Genomic DNA, 22856 nt, shown 5'->3' with positions numbered 1-22856 from the left:
TCACGTTAGTTTTATACCCTGATTTTGGTCTCTAGGCTCTAAGGGCAGGAAATCACTGGGCTCCACTCCTGTTTGGGAAACAGTGTCCCAGTGGCTAGTTCTACATTTCTGGAAGAATTCCTTAATACTCGAACAGCAGGAAACAAAGACCAAAGAAACTGACCAGAAAACAGGAAATGAGGGTCTTTGCCAGGAAGAAAAAAACACCGGAAAGGCTGAGAATGAAACCTTCACCATCTGAGAGCTGTCTTTCTGATGGAAAGACTTGAGCATCTGCCCAGAGGGTGACTTTCACTTGTTCCTGGAGAATCATTTAAGTGCCCAGGAAAATACCTCCTCCCTTAGAACTCACCCTGAATTAGGTACACTTGTGATGGGAAAAGCCCCTACCTAGTACCCATGAGTGAGAAGCAGCCCTCTTGTATTGTATTGTATTGCACATCCTAGGGTTTCCCTCAAACCCCAGTATGATCTCATTACCCAGAGGTCCACAGTTTCCTGGGCCCTTTGGAACACTTCCTCTCACCCAGATTACACTTCTTACTTCAGTGTTTCCTCTGTGTCATAGGGTGAAGGAGAGAGAGTGATTTTTTTTTTTTTTTTTTTTTAAGATTTTATTTAGAGGGGAACCTGGGTGGCTCAGTGGTTAGGCCTCTGCCTTCGGCTCAGGTCGTGGTCTCCGGGTCCTGGGATCGAGCCCCACGTCGGGCTCTCTGCTCGGCGGGGAGCCTGCTTCCCCCTCTCTCTCTCTGCCTCTCTGACTACTTGTGATCTCTGTAAAATAAATAAATAAAATCCTTTAAAAAAAAAAGATTTTATTTAGAGAGAGAAAGAGCATGAGCAGGGGGAGGGAGCAGAAGGCAGAGGGAGAAACAGACTCTCCACTGAGCAGGGAGCCTGATGTGGGGCTGGATCCCAGGACCCTGTGATCATGACCTGAGCTGAAGTCAGAGGCTTAACCCACTGAGTCCCCAGGGGCCCCAGAGAAGGAATGATTTTGCAGCAGTCTTAGCAGGCAGAGAGAAGCTAAAACTCGAGATGCCAGGGATAGGGCCCAGGGGTCTGCAGCCTGCAGCCTCAGACCAGATGGTAGGAGGTGGGTAACGGGGCCTGGGGCAGAGGAGGCAGCAGTGCATAAGGAGGTGAGAGAAGTAGCCTTGAGGACGTGGTGGGGGCGGGGAGGGGCAGGAGGAGAGCATGGGGATGGGGGTTCAGATGTCAGCACAGAGGATGGGCCATGGAGGGAGCAGGTTGCCGAGGGCCAACAGGGCCTGGACAGCCACTAGGGCTGGGTGTCTTGATAGTGCAAGAGGTCCAGGGAGTCAGTGCTGCTGCCAAGGAGCCATTAGGTGAGGAGGGAATTCCTAGGCTGGGCCAACAGGGCACATGGAAGGCCCCAAAGCTGGGCTGCTAGGGACTGCAGAGGTGGGAGGCAGCAGAAGCTGGTGCCTGGGGGCCAGAGAGCCCAGACAGGTACAGCCACTTAGCCCAGAGTGCTCTCTGGACTCTGCCTGGGTACCCCCCGACACCCCACCTCTGAGCCAGCAGGTCAGGATTTAAGGCTCTGGCTTCCTTTCCCTCTGAACCAAAGCATCTCTGCAGGCAAGTCCTACCCTGGCAGGCTCCAGCTCCTTCACACCTTTGATGCAGTGCCCTGGCCACTGGGGCTCTCCCCCAGCCCCTGGGGCTCCAGCTGCTCCCGAAGATGGCAGGCTGGCTTTCTGGAGGCTCTGGGAACTTGGATTCCTACTGGTAGGTGCTGTTGGCAGAATTCAGTTCCACATGGTTGTAGGACTAAGGTTTGTTTCTAAGCTTCCAGAGTGCTTTCTGGTTGTGATGAGGTGATCTGTAAAGTCAAACAATTTTTTCAAAGGGCTCTTTGTGGGACTACTCGATACTCTGATCTTGCTGAGCCAGGACTGAAGATGCTGGGCTCTCAGAGGTGTGGTGCTCAATTTAGCTCTTAGCTATTATCTCAGAACCAGCAATGGGACATCAAAGGGCCTGATACAGCCCTGTCTGACTTTCCTGTTTCTTTCTTCCTACAGCTGGAAAGGTTCTCTATTGTTAAAGTCTCGTGTGAGGGGCCCCTGGGTGGCTCAGTCCGTTAAGCATCTGACTTCAGCTCAGGTCATGATGCCAGGGTCCTGGGATCGAGCCCCCATCGGGCTCCTTGCTCAGCAGGGAACCTCTTCTCCCTCTCCCACTGCCTGTTGCTCCCCCTGCTTGTGTTTTCTCTGTCAAATAAATAAAATCTTTTAAAAAAATTAAAAAAATAAAAATAATTTTTGTGATTAGATTGAGGCCTCCGGGTAAGTCTCATCACGAAGTGCATTATTCATGCAAAGCCCCCCTTGCCATCTACAGGAACATTCACAGGTCCTGGGGATTAGGGCACCAACATCTTTGGGAGCGGTGATCCCATTTACCACAGTCTGCTGTCTGGTCCTCAGATTCCTATCTGTCCTGCTTGGAAAATATATTCCACCCATTCCAAGATCACAAAATGTCTCATTCCATTACAGTAGCCACTCAATACCCAAATCTCATCAGCCCCCAAATCCCAAATCTCATCACCTTAACTGTCTAAATCAGATATGGCCAAGGCTCTGGATATAGTCCACCCCGCACACACCCTCTCTGTCTGCAGATCTGTAAAGCTAGAAGAGGAGGTATTTGCTCCCAAAATAAGACAGTGGAAGAGAAATGGGATAATAGTTATATACATTGTTTCAAGGGGGGAAAATGAAAAAGTAGCCACAAGTTCCAAGAAATTCTGAAATAAAGCTTAGCAAACTACATGAGGTATCAAAGCCTGGGAAAACCTTCTATGGTTCACGACTCTGGCCTCAGGTCCCCATCCTGTGTTCTACTGTCCTCCACCTCCTTTTCGATGACAGGTAACAAAGGTTTGCAGGTTAGTAATTTTCTTAGCTGGTTTCATGTGTGCAGAATATTGAAGGTCCCAATTTCATATTCTGTCCCTTTAAGATCCAAGGTGTTTCTCGTAGAAAGGAATTTTCAAGAACTTTGTGGTTCCTCTGTATATACCACAGAGATTCACTCCATTAGACAAGAGGCTGGTTCACACATTTCCCCACCGCAACCTTCCCTGGATAATCCTCTATCAATTTTTTGGCTTTTGCTGAGATGGCCAAGGGATACCTTTAAATTTCCTAGATGGTCTCTGGTTGTACTGAGGAGATCTGCATAGTCACAATCTCTTCAAAGAAATTTTACATGAATAAATACCCTTGTCTTTGGATCTTGCTGAGATACTACAAAAGGCTGTATAGCTACATTTCAATGTCTTCTGCAATTAAGATGGAATAAGAATTTCCCAAATCATAAATCTTGGGGTCCTTTCTGTGTAATAGTTCTTCCCTACGTTTCTCTTCCCTATCACATTTTACCATTAACAATTAAGCAAGGCCACACTTTCAATGCTTTTAGAAATTTCCTCAGCTGAGTGTCCACATAAGGACTTGTACATTAATATTTGCAATAGCTGTTTTTAAAGATTTTTATTTATTTATTTATTCGACAGACAGAGATCATTAGTAGGCAGAGAGGCAGGCAGAGAGAGAGAGGGGGAAGCAGGCTCCCCGCTGAGCAAAGAGCCGGATGCAGGACTCGATCCCAGGACCCTGGGATCATGACCCGAGCCAAAGTCAGAGGCTTAAACCCACTGAGCCACCCAGGCGCCCCTGCAGTAGCTGTTTTTAATACTTAGAATTTGCAAGGTGGGGGGCTGTCAATTAAGATAAAGGGCAGCTCTTTCTGCCCACGGGTCCTGTCCCCAAGCTTCAATAAAACCGGCATTTTGTACACACACACAAAGAAGATAAAGGGATATAACCGCAGGATATCCAGAGGATTACTCGGTAATGAAGAGAATGAACTATTTACACAATGATTCTCCAAATAATGTTGCCTGAAAGACAGTGGCCCCTAATAAACTTCTAAGGTACCACTTACATAAGAGTCTAGAAAAGACTAATTCATCTATGCTGAAAGTGAATCAGTGGTTGTTCACGGAAGGGATAGGAAGTATCAAGAAAGGCACTGAGAGGGATTTAAGAAGGGCCATGAGGTAACTCTGGAAGTGGATATGCCCAATACAACGGCTGGGTGATTTCTTACGTTTATACAGATATTAAGGATTACAAATTGCACACTTCATGTATGTGCAGTATATGGCATGTTGACTACCCCTCAGTGAAACTGTAAAAACTGATTCCACTGCAACACCTGGGTCTCCCGCTTCTACTGGAAAACCAGATTAAGCATCAATACAGTGACTCTACCTTCTTTCTCCAAATGCCCTGTAAAAAGAACCTCTTCTCCAGCAACAAGAAAAACTGGAAAGCACTGAAGGCTGTTTCCAAGTGAGTCACCAGAAGCTCTGGTTGGTCAAAAAATCTACATCCTTGGACCACAATGTCTATCCCAGAGTTCTTTGCCCATGTAGCAAAGACACTAGGTATAGAGCCCACGGAGGTACAGAAATCTATAAACTTGACATTCTTTGCTCTGCCACTGACGCTGGTGCTACAGTGACATGGCCCTGGAGATGCTAAGAATTCCCAGGCAGCCCCATCTCATACAGCCACAGTGCCAGGAGTGTTTGTGGCTTTTTTTTTTTTTTAATGGGCACATCCACTCTCATTTGCTGCAGTCTCCCCAAACCCAATTATTCACACCCAGTGTTTCTATATCGGTTTTGTTTCCTTCCCGGGATGGCAAGTCTTGCAGCCAACTTGGGCACCAGATCAGATTCTGGCCTTCAGGGCATATGGCGCTTGGCAGGTTCGCAGAAAAGCTTCCCCTCAACAGTGCTGTGGAATATGGCACATATCCTGGAAATAAGTCATTCACTGCATGCTGCTGCCCAACATATTGAAGGCTGTCACAACCTTCCTCCATACCACCCTCAGGGTGATGTCTCCGCCCTCAAATAACTCTGAAATCCAGCCAAAATCAGGCCCTGAACTCTCGCCTAAGAAGCTTTTGTCAGCAACACCAGAACTGGACTGAGAAAGGTTCTCTGCCAACCTGCTCTTCCATCTGAGGCACAGGAAACTGGAGGATTCCCCCCCTCCACTGTTTATCTCTTCAGTCTGGCAGGGCCTAAGGGTTTTTAACCCACTGAGCCACCCAGGCGCCAGGGCCTAAGGGTTTTTAAACCATTCCAAACAGTAAAAACAATGTCCAAGATTAACGATGGCTTAAATAATAACAAGGTCTTTATTATCACAGAAACCAGAGCAACGTAAGACAAGTAGTTCTCCAGGATGAGTGACTTGGAGACTGGAAAATCTGTCACAAGTACCACATGAGACCAACAGTGTCCAGGAAGAAAGTAAACCTTTTCTGTAAGCCAGAACACAGCTCAGATCCTCTTGGCTAAGGATGTACAGTAAGGTCCACACCTTTAATCAGTCAGTGGGGGGAGAAATGAGAGCTCCTATTTAATTCAGGATTCTACCTTCCCTGAGGACATTATGGTAAGCGAGCTGACAGCGGAGACGGTGTTAGCCGCAGGCACAGAGTGACAAATCTGGCAAGGACCTGTCTCAAAGTGCAACGCGACCCACGAGAGCTTCCCTGTACCTGGCATTCATAACCCATCTCAGGTGTCAACGCTGATGTAGGAGGAACAACACCTCACTGATGTCCTCCTCTCAAAGGGTCCTCGCAGAGCTCCTCTCCCTATGAGTCCCGGTGCGTTGAAAGCCTGCCTACAGCCTCCCTGCAGTGTGAACTTTCTGGTGCCGAATGAGGTGGGAGCTTAAACTATAGGCTTTCCCACATTCATTGCACTCATATGGCCTTTCTCCAGTGTGAACTTTTTGGTGCCTAACAAGGTGAGATGTTCTGATGAAATCTTTTCCACACTTGCTGCACACAAACGGCCTTTCCCCTGTGTGAACTCTCTGGTGTGCAATAAAGTCAGAGCTTCGACTAAAGAATTTCCCACATTCGACACACTCAAAAGGCCTTGCCTCAGTGTGAATTCTCTGGTGTTTAATGAGGGTGTATTTGTGGCCAAAGGATTTCCCACAATCACTGCAAACATAAGGATTTTCTCCAGTATGGATACTCTCGTGCTGAACAAGTGTGGATTTGTGTCTGAAGACTTTCCCACAATTGTTGCACTTATAAGGCCTTGCTCCATTGTGAACTCTCTGGTGTACAATTAGGTTGGAGTGATGGCTAAAGTATTTTCCACATTCACTACACTTGTAAGGCATTTCTCCAGTGTGGATTCTTCTGTGCTGAGTAAGGTTGTCTTTGCGACTAAAGGCTTTCCCACATTCTTTGCACTCGTAAGGCCTTTCTCCAGTATGGATTCTCTGGTGCTGGATAAGGGTGGCTTTGCGGCTGAAGGCTTTCCCACATTCACTGCACTCGTAAGGCCTTTCTCCAGTATGGATTCTCTGGTGCTGGACGAGTGTGTCTTTGCGGTTGAAGGCCTTCCCACATTCGCTGCACCTGTAATGCGTATGTCCACTATGAGAGGCCCCCCCGCTCTTGGTGCTCCTTGTCTTCTTCTTGCTGTGGATGGCCTTTTGCTGGTGACTGCCCAAACTGGCCTGGAAGTTCTCCTCCTCACATCGTAAAGGCTTTTCTGACAGGTGAGGTTCTTCACAAACTCTACAGTTCTTCATAAATGAGGTCTTGCCTTTGTCTCTTCTTAAGGGCTTCTCTACATTGTACTGCTTCTGGTGCTGAAGAAAGTCTGCACTGAACCAGAACTGTCTCCCACATGCCTCACATGTGTAAGGTTTCAGTCCTTGGCGTGTTTCCTGGTGTTCATCCAGGTGCAAGATATCTTTCAAGACGGGGCCACATGTGTCACAAGGGTGAGCCATCTGGGCTGATGAACCTGCCTTGGAGATACTATCCTGTGACACTTCTACAGAAATGCTCTGCTCAGAAGGCACCTCTTCATCCTCCACTGCACACCAACAACCTGAAGGCAGAAAAAATGCCACTGAAGTGCATGATGACTTTGGTGGGAAAGAGCAACCCCACTGCAGATGTGTCTAGTATACCCAGGATTTAGTGTATGGGGGTGTTGGCAGGACAGCAGATTTGGCATCAGGTTAAAGAAAAAGCTGCTTGGCAATATTGGGCCTCAAACGGTAATAGAATGAGGAAGACTTCCCAAGGGACAAAGACACAAGGACAGGGTGCGCTCAGAGAGAACTGGGAAGCAGAAATGTCCAATTTACTCTTCTGCAAATGATTTTTAGAAGGGCCTTGGCTACCGGTGAGCACTATACAGAGTGTATGTCTAAGCCCAGGAAATTGGATCTAAAATGAGCAAGTGGTATTCAGGAGTCATTTAAGGACATATGTATGTCTCATGGCACGTGAACACTGTCCAACACAGGAGAGCACTGCAGAAGGAGCAGTAGAGAGCACTGGTGAGAGGGCGTGGACAGCCCTGGGTCAGAGGTCAGACCAGAAATGACAAGTGTGATGGATCACACCTGTACCCCTGAAACAAATAATACATTATATGTTCATAATTTAAAAAAATAAAAATTAAAAAAAAAATGACAAGTTTGTAGAATGTCCAGAATGAGGAGAAAAAGACAGAAACAGGTACGGTTTATAACCTAGGCACCAAATAGGAGTGGGGAAAGGACAGGCTTCTGGTATTATTTGAACCCAACCCTGAAGTTACACCCTCCCCAAGCGCCCACTCACCAGGGCCTGTCCATGTCCCTCCTGCCATGGCTAGAGTCATGACCTCTCAGGCACTGAGTTCTTTCCCCTACTAAGTTCAGGAACCACAAAGGATCTGGAAGAAACAAATCATAGAGGAAAGACAGGGCAAGGAGGAAAGCTGTGGCCCAGAGCAGTACTACGGGATATTAAGACAACTAAGTATTACAAAACGAACATCAGAAATGTTTTTGCAAGATCAGCACACTGGGCCTCACAGCAGTGACCATCACAGCAATTCATGACACAGGTAGGCCCAAGGAAATGCCAATTACAGGAAAGGGGCAGAGTCTAGAGTACAGAGGTGTCATGAATGTAGGCAGAGCAATACAGCCAGGGAAAGGGCAGCAGGGTAGTACACCGGGCTGACTACTAATCCCTGACCCTCAAACCCTTCCTGGTAATAGTCTGGGGCAGCAGGGGTGGGGGAGCATACGGAGTAAAGGAGGCAATACACAGCTGAGCCTCAGCAGCCCGAAAATCTATCTTAGAGAAGGAAAACAGCAGTGCCTATGACAGCTATGGGAAGAAAAGGGCAACCTTTAAGGGAAGAAAGAGTAGAGCAAAGCCCAGAAAACTGGGGTATGCGGGCCTTACCCAGGAAGACCGTAAGCACAAAGCATAGAAAACACTGCACTGTGACACAGGTCTCTGGGTCTTCTCACGCAGCCCCCACTGCTCCCAAGAGAAATACACAAACACATCCTTGAAAGTCACATGACCCTGCATAAAGCCAACGACTGAGCACAGGGGCAGCAGCTCTCCCCAGGACTCTTGGTCTACCTACCACACATTCACTTTCCTCCCCAGCTCCCCAACTTAGACCAAATACCAGGCCCTTGTGACTGGTGCCTACTCTCTCTCCCCATTTCCTAGTAATCATTTTGTCCAGCCCAGAACAACAGGAGGGGGACGGACAGAACTTTTGCCAGCCAGTTCCCCTGAGTTCTAGAGATCATGTCTCTCATATACAAATATGAGCTCAGAGTTCCCCCTAAAGCCCTCAGGGTACGAATTCAGATTCCATCTCCAGTACACATCACTCTTTAGACCATAGCTCCCTCAAGTCTACGAATACCCACAACATAGGTCATCTCCCACATGCAAATCTGCAAACAGCATCCAGAGAATTCCTGGTTAATCATCCAAGATCACATCTGGCTCCAGTTGCTGGTCCTCACTGCCATGTAACTCTGAACCCAGCTTTTTTTTTTTTTTTTCCCTAAGATTTTATTTGTTTATTTGACAGAGAGAGAGACACACACTGAGAGAGGGAACAGAAGCAAGGGGAGTGGAAGAGGGAGAAGCAGGCTTCCTGCCGAGAGGGCCCGATGTGGGGCTAGATCCCAGGACCCTGGAATCATGACCTGAGCGGAAGGCAGACACTTAATGACGGAACGACCCAGGGGCCCTCTGAACCCAGCTTTTATTTTTTTTATTTTTTTTTAAAGATTTTATTTATTTATTTGACAGAGAAAAATCACAAGTAGTCAGAGAGGCAGGCAGAGAGAGAGGAGGAAGCAGGCTCCCTGCTGAGCAGAAAGCCTGATGTGGGGCTTGAACCCAGGACCTGGGATCATGACCTGAGCCGAAGGCAGCGGCTCAACCCACTGAGACACCCAGGTGCCCCATGAACCCAGCTTTTAAATCCTCCCTTCCTGGCCCTATTTTTTGATTCAACTTCAGCAATCCAGAACAACATACAGATACCAAATAATTCTAGCCCCTTCTGACTTTGTGGTCACATACTAAGGATACTATATTTTCAACAATCAACAGGCTTAACACTTAACACTAAACTCTCATTCAAAGCCCACATCCACTGTCCTTCTACCACAAGCATAGTTACTCTGCCAGCTGGCCCACTCTGCCCCTGAGCTCATCTACCAGCTTGACTGAAACTTTCCACATCCCACGAAATCACTATAAATACCTGGGAAGCACACCGAGAAAGGAAAGCAGCTGCTCTGGCCTCACTTTCATCTCATCTCTAACACTGCTCTACTCCAGCACCCATCTCTTGTCCACGCTCTCTCTGGAAGACTTCACCACCTGCCAGATCCTACTCTCTCCCTCCACCATGGACACTAATCTCCCTTCTCCTCTCTCTTAGGTGACTCCTGTCTCAGGCTGCTGTGTCCACCCCCTTCCAGACCCTTAATGGCACTGCCACTATGACATAAGATTCTCTCTATCAATCTGATAAGCAGCTCCACTCTAATGCATATACTGACTGTCACCCTGTGGACTTGAATCCCTCCTCTAAAATCCAAACCTATGTGTCCAGCTGTCTACCTATACCTCCATTCAGATTCAACATGGTCAAAGTTTAAATTTTTTTTTTAAAGATTTTATTTATTTATTTGACAGAGAGACAGAGATCACAAGTAGGCAGAGAGGCAGGCAGAGAAAAAGAGGAGGAAGCAGGCTCCCTGCTAAGCAGAGAGCCTGATGTGGGGCTCGATTCCAGGACCCTGAGATCATGACCTGTGCTGAAGGCAGAGGCTTAACCCACTGAGCCACCCAGGCGCCCCAGTTTAAATTTTTTAAGAATGTATGTATGTTCGTTCGTTCGTTCGTTCATTCATTCATTCATTCATTCGACTGGGAAAGACACAGCCAGAGAGGGAACACAAGCAGGGGGAGTGGGAGAGGGAGAGAGAGAAGCAGGCTTCCTGCCAAGCAGAGACCCCGATACAGGACGCAATCCCAGGACCTTGGGATCATGACCTGAGCTGAAGGCAGACGCCTAACGACTGAGCCTCCCAGGCGCCCCACAAAGCCTAATTCTTGGTATTACTTCTGAATACCACCAAATTCTTGGTATTACTTCCCACCACCAAACTTTTCACCATCTCAATGGAGGATTTTCCCATCCTTATACCTGCTCAGGCCCAAAACTTTGAAAGCTGTGGAGTCATCCCTGACTCTTCCCATTGTTTCTCTCACCATCCACATCAGAAAATCTGGTTAACCCTACTTAAAGAAAAACAAAAACGAACAAAAAAAGGGACCAGAATCCAAGCATTTGTCCCACACTTCCAGAGCATCCAGTCTAGTCCAGCCATCATAAACAGTGCTCCTTCCTCACTCCAAAGTCTCTTGTTCACTGTACAGTCAGAGGAAGCCTGTTAAGACCAGAGTCAGATGACTCCCTCCTCTGCTCCAAACCTTCCATGGCTCCCACCATTCTCAAAACAAAAGCCCAGTTCCACAAGGTGCCATTCCAGAGTTTAATACTACTCTCTGACCAAGCTAGACATAATGGAGACCTGAGGCTCCCTGAACACTCTTGGTTAAGCCTCAAGTAATGTTTCTGCACATGCTGGTTCTTGTGTCTGGGGCGCTGTTCCACACTTCACCCCACTGCACTCAATTCAAGGCAAAAGAACGTTAGTGACACCGGCATCCCCAAACTCAACATCAAGTGTAAGGGTAGGTAAAGAGTCCTAAGACACCACCATCTGCCATCTGGGGTTGCCAAGATCATGGCCAAGTGGGGAGTGATGAATGCGGACCTGCATGCTCTGCACTCACCTATACAGAGATCCCCAGTGCTTCTACCATCAGGGCAACCTGGCAAAGAGGAGGAGTTGAGAGTGGCAGGTTACCAGAGTGGGGTACTGGGGACTGAACTATGGCCCTAACTCCTGCCCTGCCCTTTGGTGAGGATGATTTCGGAAAGTCTAATGTCAGATGTTAAGACCTTAGTGCTGCCTCCCATGAGATGGGCGTCCATGAACAGACGTGCTGCAGTGTCCTCCTCTGTAAAGCAGGGCTAACAGTGGCACCCACCTAACAGGGCTACTGCTCGTATCAAACACCGTTAGTACAAGCAAGGATCCTTGAATTAGCTTTTACTGTCCACAAGCTTCACATTTTTCCAAATGGTTTTGGAGCAAATGAAGGGATAGGTTTTTGATATTTAGGATTTATTTTTAATCTTCTATGAAAACGTGGTATTTAAGACTTCCACCTTAATTAAACACTCAGAGACAAGCACGTCAACCCATTACTAAGCATCGTCAGTATAAATTTATCATATCTATCCATCTAAAAATCTTAATGGCCTGTACACCTGCCAAGTGCGCATTAGTCCCGTCACCAAACCAGCCTACCTGGTACACACCCCCGAAGGTGAGCCTGCTGGTGGCCCCTCATGAGAGATGCCCATGATCTCTGCTCGCCCGAGAGCTGAGGAACCGGGTACCAGGGCCCTGGATCCGGCTGAGGCTGGCTTTTCGTCTCCTCCACAGGCCGTGCCGCTGCTGAGTCCACGGAACGGCAAACCGACAGCACGTCACGCCTGCCTCTGCGGCTCAGGCCGGGCTCCTTACACCCCACGGCCCTCTCCTCCCGCGGAGACCAGCCAGAACTCCTTCCCATGCTTCCCTCTGGAGGGGATGAAGAATGACCCCCTTCCCCCGCCCTCCAATCTCTCGCCTCAAGAATCACCTGAGTTTTGTAAAAACACCGTTAATATCTTTCCTGGGCATCTCACCTCCAGGCTTCGACCTGGGGCCTCATCCCTCAGTGGTCTCCAACACAGCCCCCGCCAGAATCCCTGACGCACGGCCAGATGCCCATGGGCCACCTCCTCTCCGAGAGGAGCTTTACAACGTCCAAAATGCATTCCCCGGGACACAAACTGCTCCGGCCCTCCACTCGGTCTTCCCGCACCGCCGTTACCCGACACGGCAAGAATCCCGTCGGTTTCACCTCTAACATCCCCTTCTCCAATTCCCACCTCCCGCCGCAGCTCTGGTGCAGCCACAACACTCCGGGAGTCGGCGGCCTCCTCGCCCGTCAGCCAGCCCGCCGCGACCCACCTGCCCGAGCCAGCTCACATCATGCTCCCCCACGGCTCCCAGCGGTCCGCCGCGAGAGCACCCTCGGCTCACGCAGCCTTTCCACGCAGGGCCGCCGCTCGCCCTCTAGGCTCCCTGCAAACCCCAGGGCCCGGTTTCCGGAGTCCTCCGGCTCAGCAGCGCCTCCAAGCCTTTGCTCATGATCTTCGGTCGCCCAGGGACACTTCGACGGCTCACCGCACCGGCTGCTAGGAAGGGGCTCCCCACACCAACGCCCCCACGGCCCAGAACACCGGAGCCGGAGCTGCAACGACCTCAACAGGCGCCCCTCGTTCGTGGCTTCGTGATTCAGAGTGAAGGACCGAAATGCCTCAGGGGCCGGGGAACAAAGTACCCACCTACGCGGGATCCATCACCGCGGCCGCCGCCATCACAATCTGGACGACAGGGACCCGTGAGGAGTCCCAGGTCGGGACCCACGCGCCGCCGTGGGCTGGCCCTGGCCGCGGAGCCTTCGCGCGCACTGCCACCCCCGAGCCTTTCTGCAATGGACACAGGGTCTCCTCCCGTGCCTTTCCGCTTCGGTCACTCTGAACCGTACTGGCGTTCCCAAAGCTCCACTCCGAGAGCTCCACTAGGAGTGAACAAAATGTCCGCCGCGAGGAAGACGCCGGAAGTCCCGCCCAGACGGCTTGTGCGCGTTCTTAATGGTGCCGCCTCCGTGCTGCGCAGAGACTTCTGGTTACTGTAGTTTCCCTGAGGAATCGGCCCTAGTGACCGTCGGAGTTCTCCCCGCAGGGGCTGGGGCTGGGCAGCGTGCTCCCGCGAGGGACGCTGGGAAATGGTGCCTCCAGGCTCAACGGACGGGGCGGGGCTTTGGCCCTCTGAAAGAGCCCGCGCCCTGGTTCTGTACCTTGTAGTCCGCTGGGGGTGGGTACCCGAAGAGTGTGGGAGCGTTCTTGTAGATATTCCCCAAAGCCACAAAACCACACGGACACATCATGTGCAATATCATCTTGTGTCCACTCACAGTCCACTCGTATTTCCTTGCTGGTTTTTAGATCCATGTAGATTGAAGCTTTAAGTCGGTTTGGGCTCTTTGGCTTGGTCAGGGACCCAGGATCAGAGGTCAGGTCAGCGGAGAGGGCCAGGGCGGACTCTGGGAAGGGTTAATCTGCCAACGAAGGCACTTTCCTGCCGGTGGGGGCGCTGATGGTGGCCAGCCAGGGTGCAACATCCTGTAATTCAAACGCTCCTCAGCCTAAAGCTGAGATATACTGATTTCCCTCTAGGAATATGCCGCCCATCTGAAAAGGGCCATTATAAATGCTTTTTGATGTGGCAGGGCTGGTGGCAGTAAATGTGCAAAGGGGACCATCTGACCCACAAATAAAAATTTAGAGCATCATGATCTTATTTCTTTGCTAGGAAGTGATTTTCACTTCACTTGCAATTACGGGACAGTGTCTGAATTGGGATTCCTTTAAGTACCAACAACTAAAAAATTTTTCTAAAACTCAGTATTACTTCATAAAGAATGATAACATTCATGATCTATTAAAGAAAACCAGAGCTGAACAGTAGGTAAAAGAGCAAAAACAGCTTTTTTTTTTAAGATTTTATTTATTTATTTGACAGATCACAAGTAGGCAGAGAAGCAGGCAGAGAGAGAGAGAGAGAGGAGGAAGCAGACTCCCCATGGAGCCCGGAGCCCGATGCGGGGCTCGATCCCAGGACCCTGAGATCATGACCTGAGCCGAAGGCAGAGGCCCTAAGCCACTGAGCCACCCAGGCGCCCCGCAAAACCAGCTTTTAATCAGGAACTGTTGTAATAGTGGAATAGAGATCCCAGTACAGAACTTGGCTCAACTCCAAATAGAGCATAAACAACTAGGGGTTCATAGCCAAGAGGCAGTGTGGGAGTCAGTGGATGGAAAAGTACTGAGAAAAAACTTCAGGGGTCAGGGGGATTCTTGCTGAAAGCAGGCAAAGGTGATCAGTACCATCTGGGGGATGGTAGGATGAGCAATTTGATCAGATATCAAGGGTTATCAGCTATTAAGCAGGGATGGTTTCTGGCTAAAGCAACTTAATAGGATTCTTGTTAAAACTGGGCAATGCAAAGATGGGCGCAGAAGTCCAAATGTTGAGGTCTAGTTGTGAATAGGATTCCTGATAGGAACCTGGCTAAAGTTTGGTCAAGGAGAGACTCTTTCTTAGCTTTGACCCTTAAATATTGCTAAACTGGAAGTGCATTATTTTACCACCTATTTTTTTTTTAAAGATTTTATTTATTTATTTATTTGAGAGTGAGACAGTGAGAGAGAGCATGAGGGAGGAGAAGGTCAGAGGGAGAAGCAGACTCCCCATGGAGCTGGGAGCCCGATGTGGGACTCGATCCCGGGACCCCGGGATCATGACCTGAGCCGAAGGCAGTCGTCCAACCAACTGAGCCACCCAGGCGTCCCTACCACCTATTTTTTAAATGAAAAAATATTGTAAAGTAAGGTCAAAGAAGGCTAAATTATAATGTGTACTAAATTTTATTTTAATTAAATTATTTTTTATTTTTTATCACAGTTTTGATTATTTCACTGGACAAAAATTCTCAGCGACCCATGATCTTTCCTATGAAAGGTTTTGATCATTGACATGACCTCCATCACCTGCCAGAAGATATCACCTACTTGCCCGCCTCGCCACATTGTATGCCACATACTCTGCTAAACATCATGAACTTCTTTTCACTCTTTTTTTTTTTTTTGACAGAGGGAGACAGAGTGAGAGAGGGAACACAACCAGGGGGAGTGGGAGAAGGAGAAGCAGGCTCCCTGCTGAGCAGGGAGCCTGATGCAAGACTCAGTCCCAGGATCCTGGGATCATGACCTGAGCCAAAGGCAGATGCTTAACAACTGAGCCTCCCAGGCGCCCTTCTTTTCACTCTTTGAAGTCCACCTGTGTTGTACCAATTTAGGATATTCCCCTGTCATTTTCTGTTCCCTTGAAACATTTTTCACCCAATAGGATTTAACAATGCAGTAAATCTTTTGGATGTCACTTCAGAGTTGAATCAACAGTGAGTTTCCACTCCCGAACTCCCGAAAGCTGAAAATCTCCCCTAGGTCATTATCTTATTGCCTGATATTCTCCAATGAATAGCAGATGCAATTTTAGAAAGTCATTGTCATATTCACACCATGTTCATTTTGGACAATCATATACACAATATGAGGCCAAGGTTATTTTTGCTTATTCCATACTGATCCCTATGGGATAATAGATCATCTGGCAGAAAACATGAGTGTTTTATGTGTAAATACACACACACAATATGATCAAATAATACTTAACTAAATTATAGGATGCCCTATAAGGAACTTACCGTCTAGAGACCATACTTGGAAAAATCACTTCCTTCCCCAGAAAGCAGAAAATCGGGAGGTGCAGGTGTCACGCGCAAGGAGCACGAAGGGGCTGAATGCCAGGAAGCCAGAAGATGCCAGCGCACAGGTATTCGTCAACCAGTGGCTTGGGTTCACAGTAAGTGCTATGCACGAAGACAAAATGGAAGAGAGGAAATAAAAGGAGATGAACATGCTCACCAGGACCAGGACAGTCCGTGTGGCTCTAGCCTCGTGGGAAGGTCTAGAGAAAGGGTTGTTGCTGTGAATGTATTGGACTCGCTGCTTGTGCCTGAGCAGGACAAGGACGATGGAGCCAGGAGACCAGGCCACGAGGCCCAAACAAGTGACATAATGAAGGAGAACATGACCGCATGGAGTAAGACTACAGATTTGATCGGAATGGGTGAATTACAGTATTCGTATGTTTTTTCCATACTCATGTTTTTTCTCTTTCTTGGTTCAGTAACATGCAAAGCAGTAAAGATATTTAACAGGAGATGCAGGATCCAGCAGAGGAAACAGCAAAAGCCAGTGCACTTTCAGGATTGCACCCTGAGCTGACCACATGGAGGTGTTAGCATTGAGCTTACTGGCCTGGAAGCCGCTGCGGAGAAAGGTGGTGCCGAGAGAAACCCTTCTGGCCACTCGGTGAGAACAGAAGACCAGCCCATGTCCAGCTTCATCCAGGAAAGATTCCATCCCAAATGCTGCCATTGTCTGAGGGATCCTGTCATTCAAAAGACCCACGGCTGGGGCGCCTGGGTGGCTCAGTGGGTTAAAGCCTCTGCCTTCGACTCAGGTCATGACCCCAGGGTCCTGGGATCGAGCCCCACATCAGGCTCTCTGCTCAGCAGGGAGCCTGTTTCCTCCTCTCTCTCTCTGCCTACTTGTGCTCTCTGTCAAGTAAACAAATAAAATCTTAAAAAAAAGAAAAGAAAAAAGAACCACAGTGTCAGCTGTGACTGCCCTGATGAGAATCAAGTCTGTGGGCCTCAACATGCGCCTTGTGAGTGCGGTAAAGATAGAAAGACAAAGAAGTGAGGCGCTCCCAAGGCTCCCAAGTCCAGCCTGAGTGAGGAAAATAATACCCAAGTTTAAGTCAGTGGAAACCATTTCATCAGTTTAAAGGGTATACTGTGGCTGTTTTTATTTTGAATCACAGGAATCTGGAGACTAAAGTAGAAAATTTTGTTACTCTCAATACACCAAGACAACATCTTTGATCACATAATTTCTCAACTCAATATGAGTATTTAGACATGCCTTTCATAGGCGCAAGACAATTTTTTGCAGGACTAGTTCTAATAACAAAAATTGGAGCCAACCCAATGTATGTCAGTAGGATACTGAAGGAATCATAGTGCATTTTCACAATGGGGCACTAGGCAGCCATGACTAAAGTTCTTTTGACTGCTGCATTTCCAGGACATACAATTAAGTAAAAAATAGAAAGTGTCAGAATATTGTGTGCACTTAGCAATATTTTCCTAATAAAGGAGCATAATTAATATCCATTTATCTGTATGTATATGACTGTATTTTTAAAATATTAAGAACATGCGGTGCCTGGGTGCTCAGTGGGTTAAGCCCCTGCCTTCAGCTCAGGTCATGATCCCAGCATTCTGGGATGGAGCCCCGCATCAGGCTCTCTGCTCAGCAGGGAGCCTGCTTCCTCCTCTCTCTCTGCCTGCCTCTCTGCCTACTTGTGATCTCTGCCTATCAAATAAATAAATAAAATCTTTAAAAAAATATTAAGAACATACTTAAAAATTACAAAAACGAGGGGCGCCTGGGTGGCTCAGTGGGTTAAGCCTCTGCCTTTAGCTCAGGTTGTGACCTCAGGGTCCTGGGATTGAGCCCCGCATCAGGCTCTCTGCTCAGCAGGGAGCCTGCCTCCCCCTCTCTCTGTGCCTGCCTCTCTGCCTACTTGTGATCTCTCTCTCTCTGTCAAATAAATAAATAAAATCTTTTTAAAAAAATTACAAAAACGAGCACCTGCAGGTGATAGTGATAAAAGAATAGAGGAGAAAGTATGAAGCCAGATGGCACTCAGTGTATCTGGTTCATGGTTTTTGTTTCAAATTTTTTACGTATTTATCTAAATATATATAGTGCCAAAAATGCTATAAAACATAACTTGAACATAAAAACAAAAAAATAAATAAACCTAAATGTGTGCCAAATTCAGGTTTAAGCCAAAGAAAAGGAGTTACTTCTATATTTTAAACACCATAATCTGAATACGTATTCCATATTAATATATGTAAAGATAACTAATTACTGTACTTATAAGTAAAAAATAGCATTTTTAAAAAAGATTTTATTTATTTATTTGCCAGACAGAGATCACAAGTAGGCAGAGAGGCAGGCAGAGAGAGAAAGAGGGAGAAGCAGGCTCCCCGCTGAGCAGGGAGCCGGATGCGGGGCTCGATCCCAGGACCCTGAGACCATGACCCGAGCTGAAGGCAGAGGCTTAACCCACTGAGCCACCCAGGTGCCCCCCAAAATAGCATTTTTTAAAGATTTTAAAATTTAGGGTGCCTGGGTTGCCGCTTCCAGTCGGCGACGGGAGAAGAATTAGGCACAAACAAGTCAGCTGCAAGAGACTGGGAGCAGCGGACAACAGTCGAAAAGACTGCTGCCCTGAGCATCTCCACAGTCTCACTTTTATTAGATAGAAACAATAGCCAACAGAAGGACAGATGAAAGTCAAACGTTAGTCACATGTCTTGCGGACAAGGAAGAAGGAGGACAAAGTTTATAGTTAACCAAGCACATTCAAGGGACTCATCTAACTAAAAACGGGCGCTTCTGGGACCACCCAGGTGCCCCCCAAAATAGCATTTTTTTTAAAGATTTTTAAATTTAGGGTGCCTGGGTGGCTCAGTGGGTTAAAGCCTCTACTTTTGGCTCAGGTCACAATCCCAGGGTCCTGGGATGGAGCCCTGCATGGGGCTTTCTGCTCAGCAGGGAGCCTGCTTCCTTTTCTCTCTCTGCCGGCCTCTCTGCCTACCTGTGATCTCTGTCAAATAAACAAATAAAATCTTAAAAAAAAAGATTTTTAGGGGCACCTGGATGGCTCAGTGGGTTAAAACCTCTGCCTTCCGCTCAGGTCATGATCCCAGGGTCCTGGGATCGAGTCCCGCATCGGGCTCTCTGATCAGCAGGGAGCCTGCTTCCTCCTCTCTCTCTCTCTCTCTGCCTGCCTCTCTCCCTACTTGTGGTCTCTGTCTGTTAAATAAATAAAATCCTTAAAAAAAAATTAAAAGGGGCGCCTGGGTGGCTCAGTGGGTTGAGCCGCTGCCTTCGGCTCAGGTCATGATCTCGGGGTCCTGGGATTGAGCCCCACATCAGGCTCTCTGCTTGGAGGGGAGCCTGCTTCCTCCTCTCTCTCTGCCTGCCTCTCTGTCTGCTTGTGATCTCTCTCTGTCAAATAAATAAATAAAATCTTTTTTAAAATTTTAAAAAAAATAAAAAATTTAAAAATTTAAAAAAATAATTAAAAAAAGATTTTTAAATTTTGTGAAAAAGTGAGTGCACACAAGCAGGGGGAGAGGCAGAGGGAGAAGCAGACTCCCAGCTGAGCAGGGAACCCAATAGGAGACTGGATCCCAGGACCCTGGGATCATGACCTGAACTGAAGGCAGATGCTTAACCAACTGAGCCACCCAGGCACCCTCCCCCAAAACAGTACTTTAATTATATATGTTCATATACACATGTACATACATATATAGTATATAGACACTATTTTATTAAAAGATAACAGATCTTTCTGAAAAAAATAAATGAATCCATATCCGGAATAAAAGTTACAGAAAACTACCTCAGAACTCCCTACTGTATAAGAAAGCAAAAGAGTCACCCCAAACTACTGAGATTATGTAAACAGGACACTAGAGTTGGAGTGCCTGGGTGGCTCAGTCAGCTCAGGTCATGATGCGAGGGTGGTCCTGGGATGGAGTCCCGTGTTGGGCTCCCTGCACAGCAGGGAGTCTGCTTCATCCCCTTCTTTTGCTCCTCCCCCTGCTCCTTCTCTCTCACACTCACTCTCTCTCTCTCTCAAATAAATAAATAAAATCTTTAAGAAGAAAAAAAAAAAAAACAGGATGCAAGAGTTGACAGGAACGATTCCAAATTACAAAGTAAGGGACACAGGGGCGCCTGGGTGGCTCAGTGGGTTAAGCCTCTGCCTTCAGCTCAGGTCATGATCTCAGAGTCCTGGGATCAAGTTCCGCATCGCATCGGGCTCTCTGCTCAGTGGGGAGCCTGCTTCCCCCCGCCCCTCTACCTGCCTCTCTGCCTACTTGTGATCTCGCTCTGTCAAATAAATAAATAAAATCTTTAAAAAAAAGGAAAAGAGCCTGAGATTTTTAGTCTCATCAACTGGAAGGATGGAGTAGGTAGCAACTGAGAATGGGAAAACTATGGTCAGAGAAGAGGGAAAAGAAAGCTCACAGTGACACCACCAAATGGTGGTGAGGATGTGGAACAATAGGAACTCTCATTCATCACTGGTGGGGGCGCAAAATGGCACAATCACTTTGGACGACAGTCTGGCAGTTTCCTACAAAACTAACATAGACTTACCAGGCAATCCAGCAATTGCATTCCTTGGTATTTACCCAAAGGCTTTGAAAACATATCCACACAAAAACCTGCATATGGATGTTTACATGCAACTTTAGCCACTATCACCAAAACTTGGATGCAACCAAGATATCCTTCAGTAAGTGAATGGGTAAATAAACTGGCGCATCCAGACAATGGAATATCATTCAGAATTTAGAGCACTGTCAAGTCATGAAAAGACAAGGAAGAAAGTTAGATGCATATTACTAAGTCAAGGAGGCTATTTTGAAAAGGCTACATAATACATAACATTCTGAAAAAGACAAAGTTCTGGAGACAATAGAAATATCTGTAGTTGCCAGAGGTTAGGCAGGAGGAAGGGACAATTGGAGAATTTTTAGGGCAGTGAAACTGAAATTTTAGGGCAGTGAAACTAATCTCTATGAATTATTGTGGTGGACACATGTTGTTATAATTTACCCAAAGACATAAAATGCACACCAAGAAGGAACCATTATGTACACCATGGTCTTTGGATGATAACAAGTCATTGTAGGTTCATCAATTATAACAAATGTACCACTGTAGAGGGGGCTGTTGATAAGGAGAGAGACTATACATATGTGAAGGCACGGGATATATGGGAAATCTCTGTATCTTGCCGTCAGTTTTTGTTGTTGTTGTTTTTAAAGATTTTTTTTACTTGTCAGAGAGAAAGAGACAAAAAGCAGGGGGAGCAGCAGGCAGCAGGAAAAGCAGGCTCCCTGCAAGGAGCCCAATGTGGGACTTGATCCCAGTTTGGGATCATAACCTGAGTCGAAAGTAGCTGCTCCACCCAGGCATCCTGCTTGCTATCAATTTTGCTGTGAACCCAAAACTTCTCTAAAAAAATAAGATAGGGGCGCCTGGGTGGCTCAGTCACTAAGTGTCCGCCTTCGGCTCAGGTCACGATCCCAGGGACCTGGGATTGAGCTCCGCAACGGCCTCCCTGCTCAGCGGACAGCCTGCTTCTTCCTCTCCCTCTGCCTGCTGCTCTGCCGACTTGTGCTTGCCATCTCTCTATCAAATAAATAAATAAAATCTTTAAAAAAATAAGATTTATTTAAAAAAAGTTTTTTAAAGAAAGCTCAGGAGGAGTTTAAAGGTGTTGAGTCTGTGATGTCTATCAGATGCCCAGGAACAGGCTACAAGAAAATCATTAGATAAGAGGATCAGGACTTTTACACGGAAACACACACTTTCAAGTTCTGAGTGTGTAATATTTACAACCGTGCCACTGTGGAAGATCACCAGTAGAATGTAGACAGATTGTGGAGAAATAACTGCAGACTGGGCTCGGATTCATTACAATACTAAGAGGAGGCTTTTTGTTGTTTAAGCCAGCGTGTTCAGTTAAGAATACAAAACAGCAGCAGCCAACAAAAACCCCATGGTGCAAAAGCTGCTGAAAGAAACTTTAAGGAAAACTTTCGATGTCATTATTGTGTTTTTAAGTTCATTAATGGTGACAAAGTTGTGAATACAGAAACTTTATACAAATGAGTAGAGAACTACATAGGAATTGAAGTAATAGAAACAAAAGGAGAGAACATGCTTATAAATGTTTAGCAATAAAGGGTGAGGGAGAGCGATGACAGAAAAGAAAATGTACTAGCTCAGAGGGAAGGGTAGTTGTTTTATGAAGTACAAAAACCATATTGATTTTTTTGGTCGAGGAAATTAAGAGGCTGAAGGTCAGTGATGGGTGGTTTATCAGTCAAGAGATTTGATAAATGAAGAACAAAACCCCTCGGAAGCTAAGACATGGGAAAGTCATAGGTGGGATGGAGGGATTGATGCTAAATTTGGGGGGAGGCTCATTTTCATTTTAACACAGGGAGCCCGAAGAGATTTGTTTTAGGAGGCAGAGGATGTTTTCAGACAATATCAAACAATGATCTTTTATTCTCTGTATAAAGGTGGCAGAATATTAATGTAGACAAAAGTAATACTGGAGGAAATTTATAAAGTAAAAAACAGATTTGGCATTCTTGAGATTTTAGTGAATATATTGAGCTAGGAACACCAAGATGGACGGGCAAGTAACAGAAGAGCGGAAGAGGCTGCGGGAGTAGAAGACAGCTGGAGGATTCAAGTAAGGTCCTTGACCAGGATTTGGGAAGCTTCTAAGTGACAGATCAGTGATGACAGCTCTTTGAGTAGATAGATTGACTTTTTTTATAGATAATTATTAGGACAATTCAGGATAGAAGAGAGGTCTGGATTCTCCAAGTAAACAATGGGAGGTTTGAAGGTGGTGACAACAAGCCCAATTAGTAATCAAAATACAGAGTCT

At 47.0% G+C, this 22856-nt stretch overlaps 1 protein-coding gene and 1 pseudogene across 3 annotated transcripts; both read right to left on the bottom strand.

The window, feature by feature from the left end:
• Nucleotides 1–5224: 5224 nt before the first annotated feature.
• Nucleotides 5225–13195, bottom strand: LOC111139726 (zinc finger protein 134-like). Of its 3 annotated transcripts, none has more exons than XM_022492081.1 (3): nucleotides 12944–13195; nucleotides 7720–7813; nucleotides 5225–6976 (listed from the first exon to the last, which is right to left on the bottom strand). In XM_022492081.1, the coding sequence occupies exons 2-3, from the start codon at nucleotides 7757–7759 to the stop codon at nucleotides 5742–5744; spliced, it is 1275 nt and encodes a 424-aa protein (XP_022347789.1). In that variant the 5' UTR covers nucleotides 7760–7813; nucleotides 12944–13195; the 3' UTR covers nucleotides 5225–5741. The 3 variants fall into 3 exon arrangements, with proteins under 3 accessions (XP_022347789.1, XP_022347790.1, XP_022347791.1); XM_022492082.1 differs by lacking the exon at nucleotides 12944–13195 and adding an exon at nucleotides 11275–12932; XM_022492083.1 differs by lacking the exon at nucleotides 7720–7813.
• Nucleotides 13196–15952: 2757 nt separating this feature from the next.
• On the bottom strand, nucleotides 15953–16948 carry LOC111139751 (annotated as a pseudogene).
• Nucleotides 16949–22856: the final 5908 nt, after the last annotated feature.

The sequence above is a fragment of the Enhydra lutris genome, unplaced genomic scaffold (genome assembly GCF_002288905.1).
Source record: "Enhydra lutris kenyoni isolate GAN:26980312 unplaced genomic scaffold, ASM228890v2 scaffoldscaffold114, whole genome shotgun sequence".
NCBI classification, from domain to species: Eukaryota; Metazoa; Chordata; class Mammalia; order Carnivora; family Mustelidae; genus Enhydra; species Enhydra lutris.
This window is presented reverse-complemented; position numbering and strand designations above follow the sequence as displayed.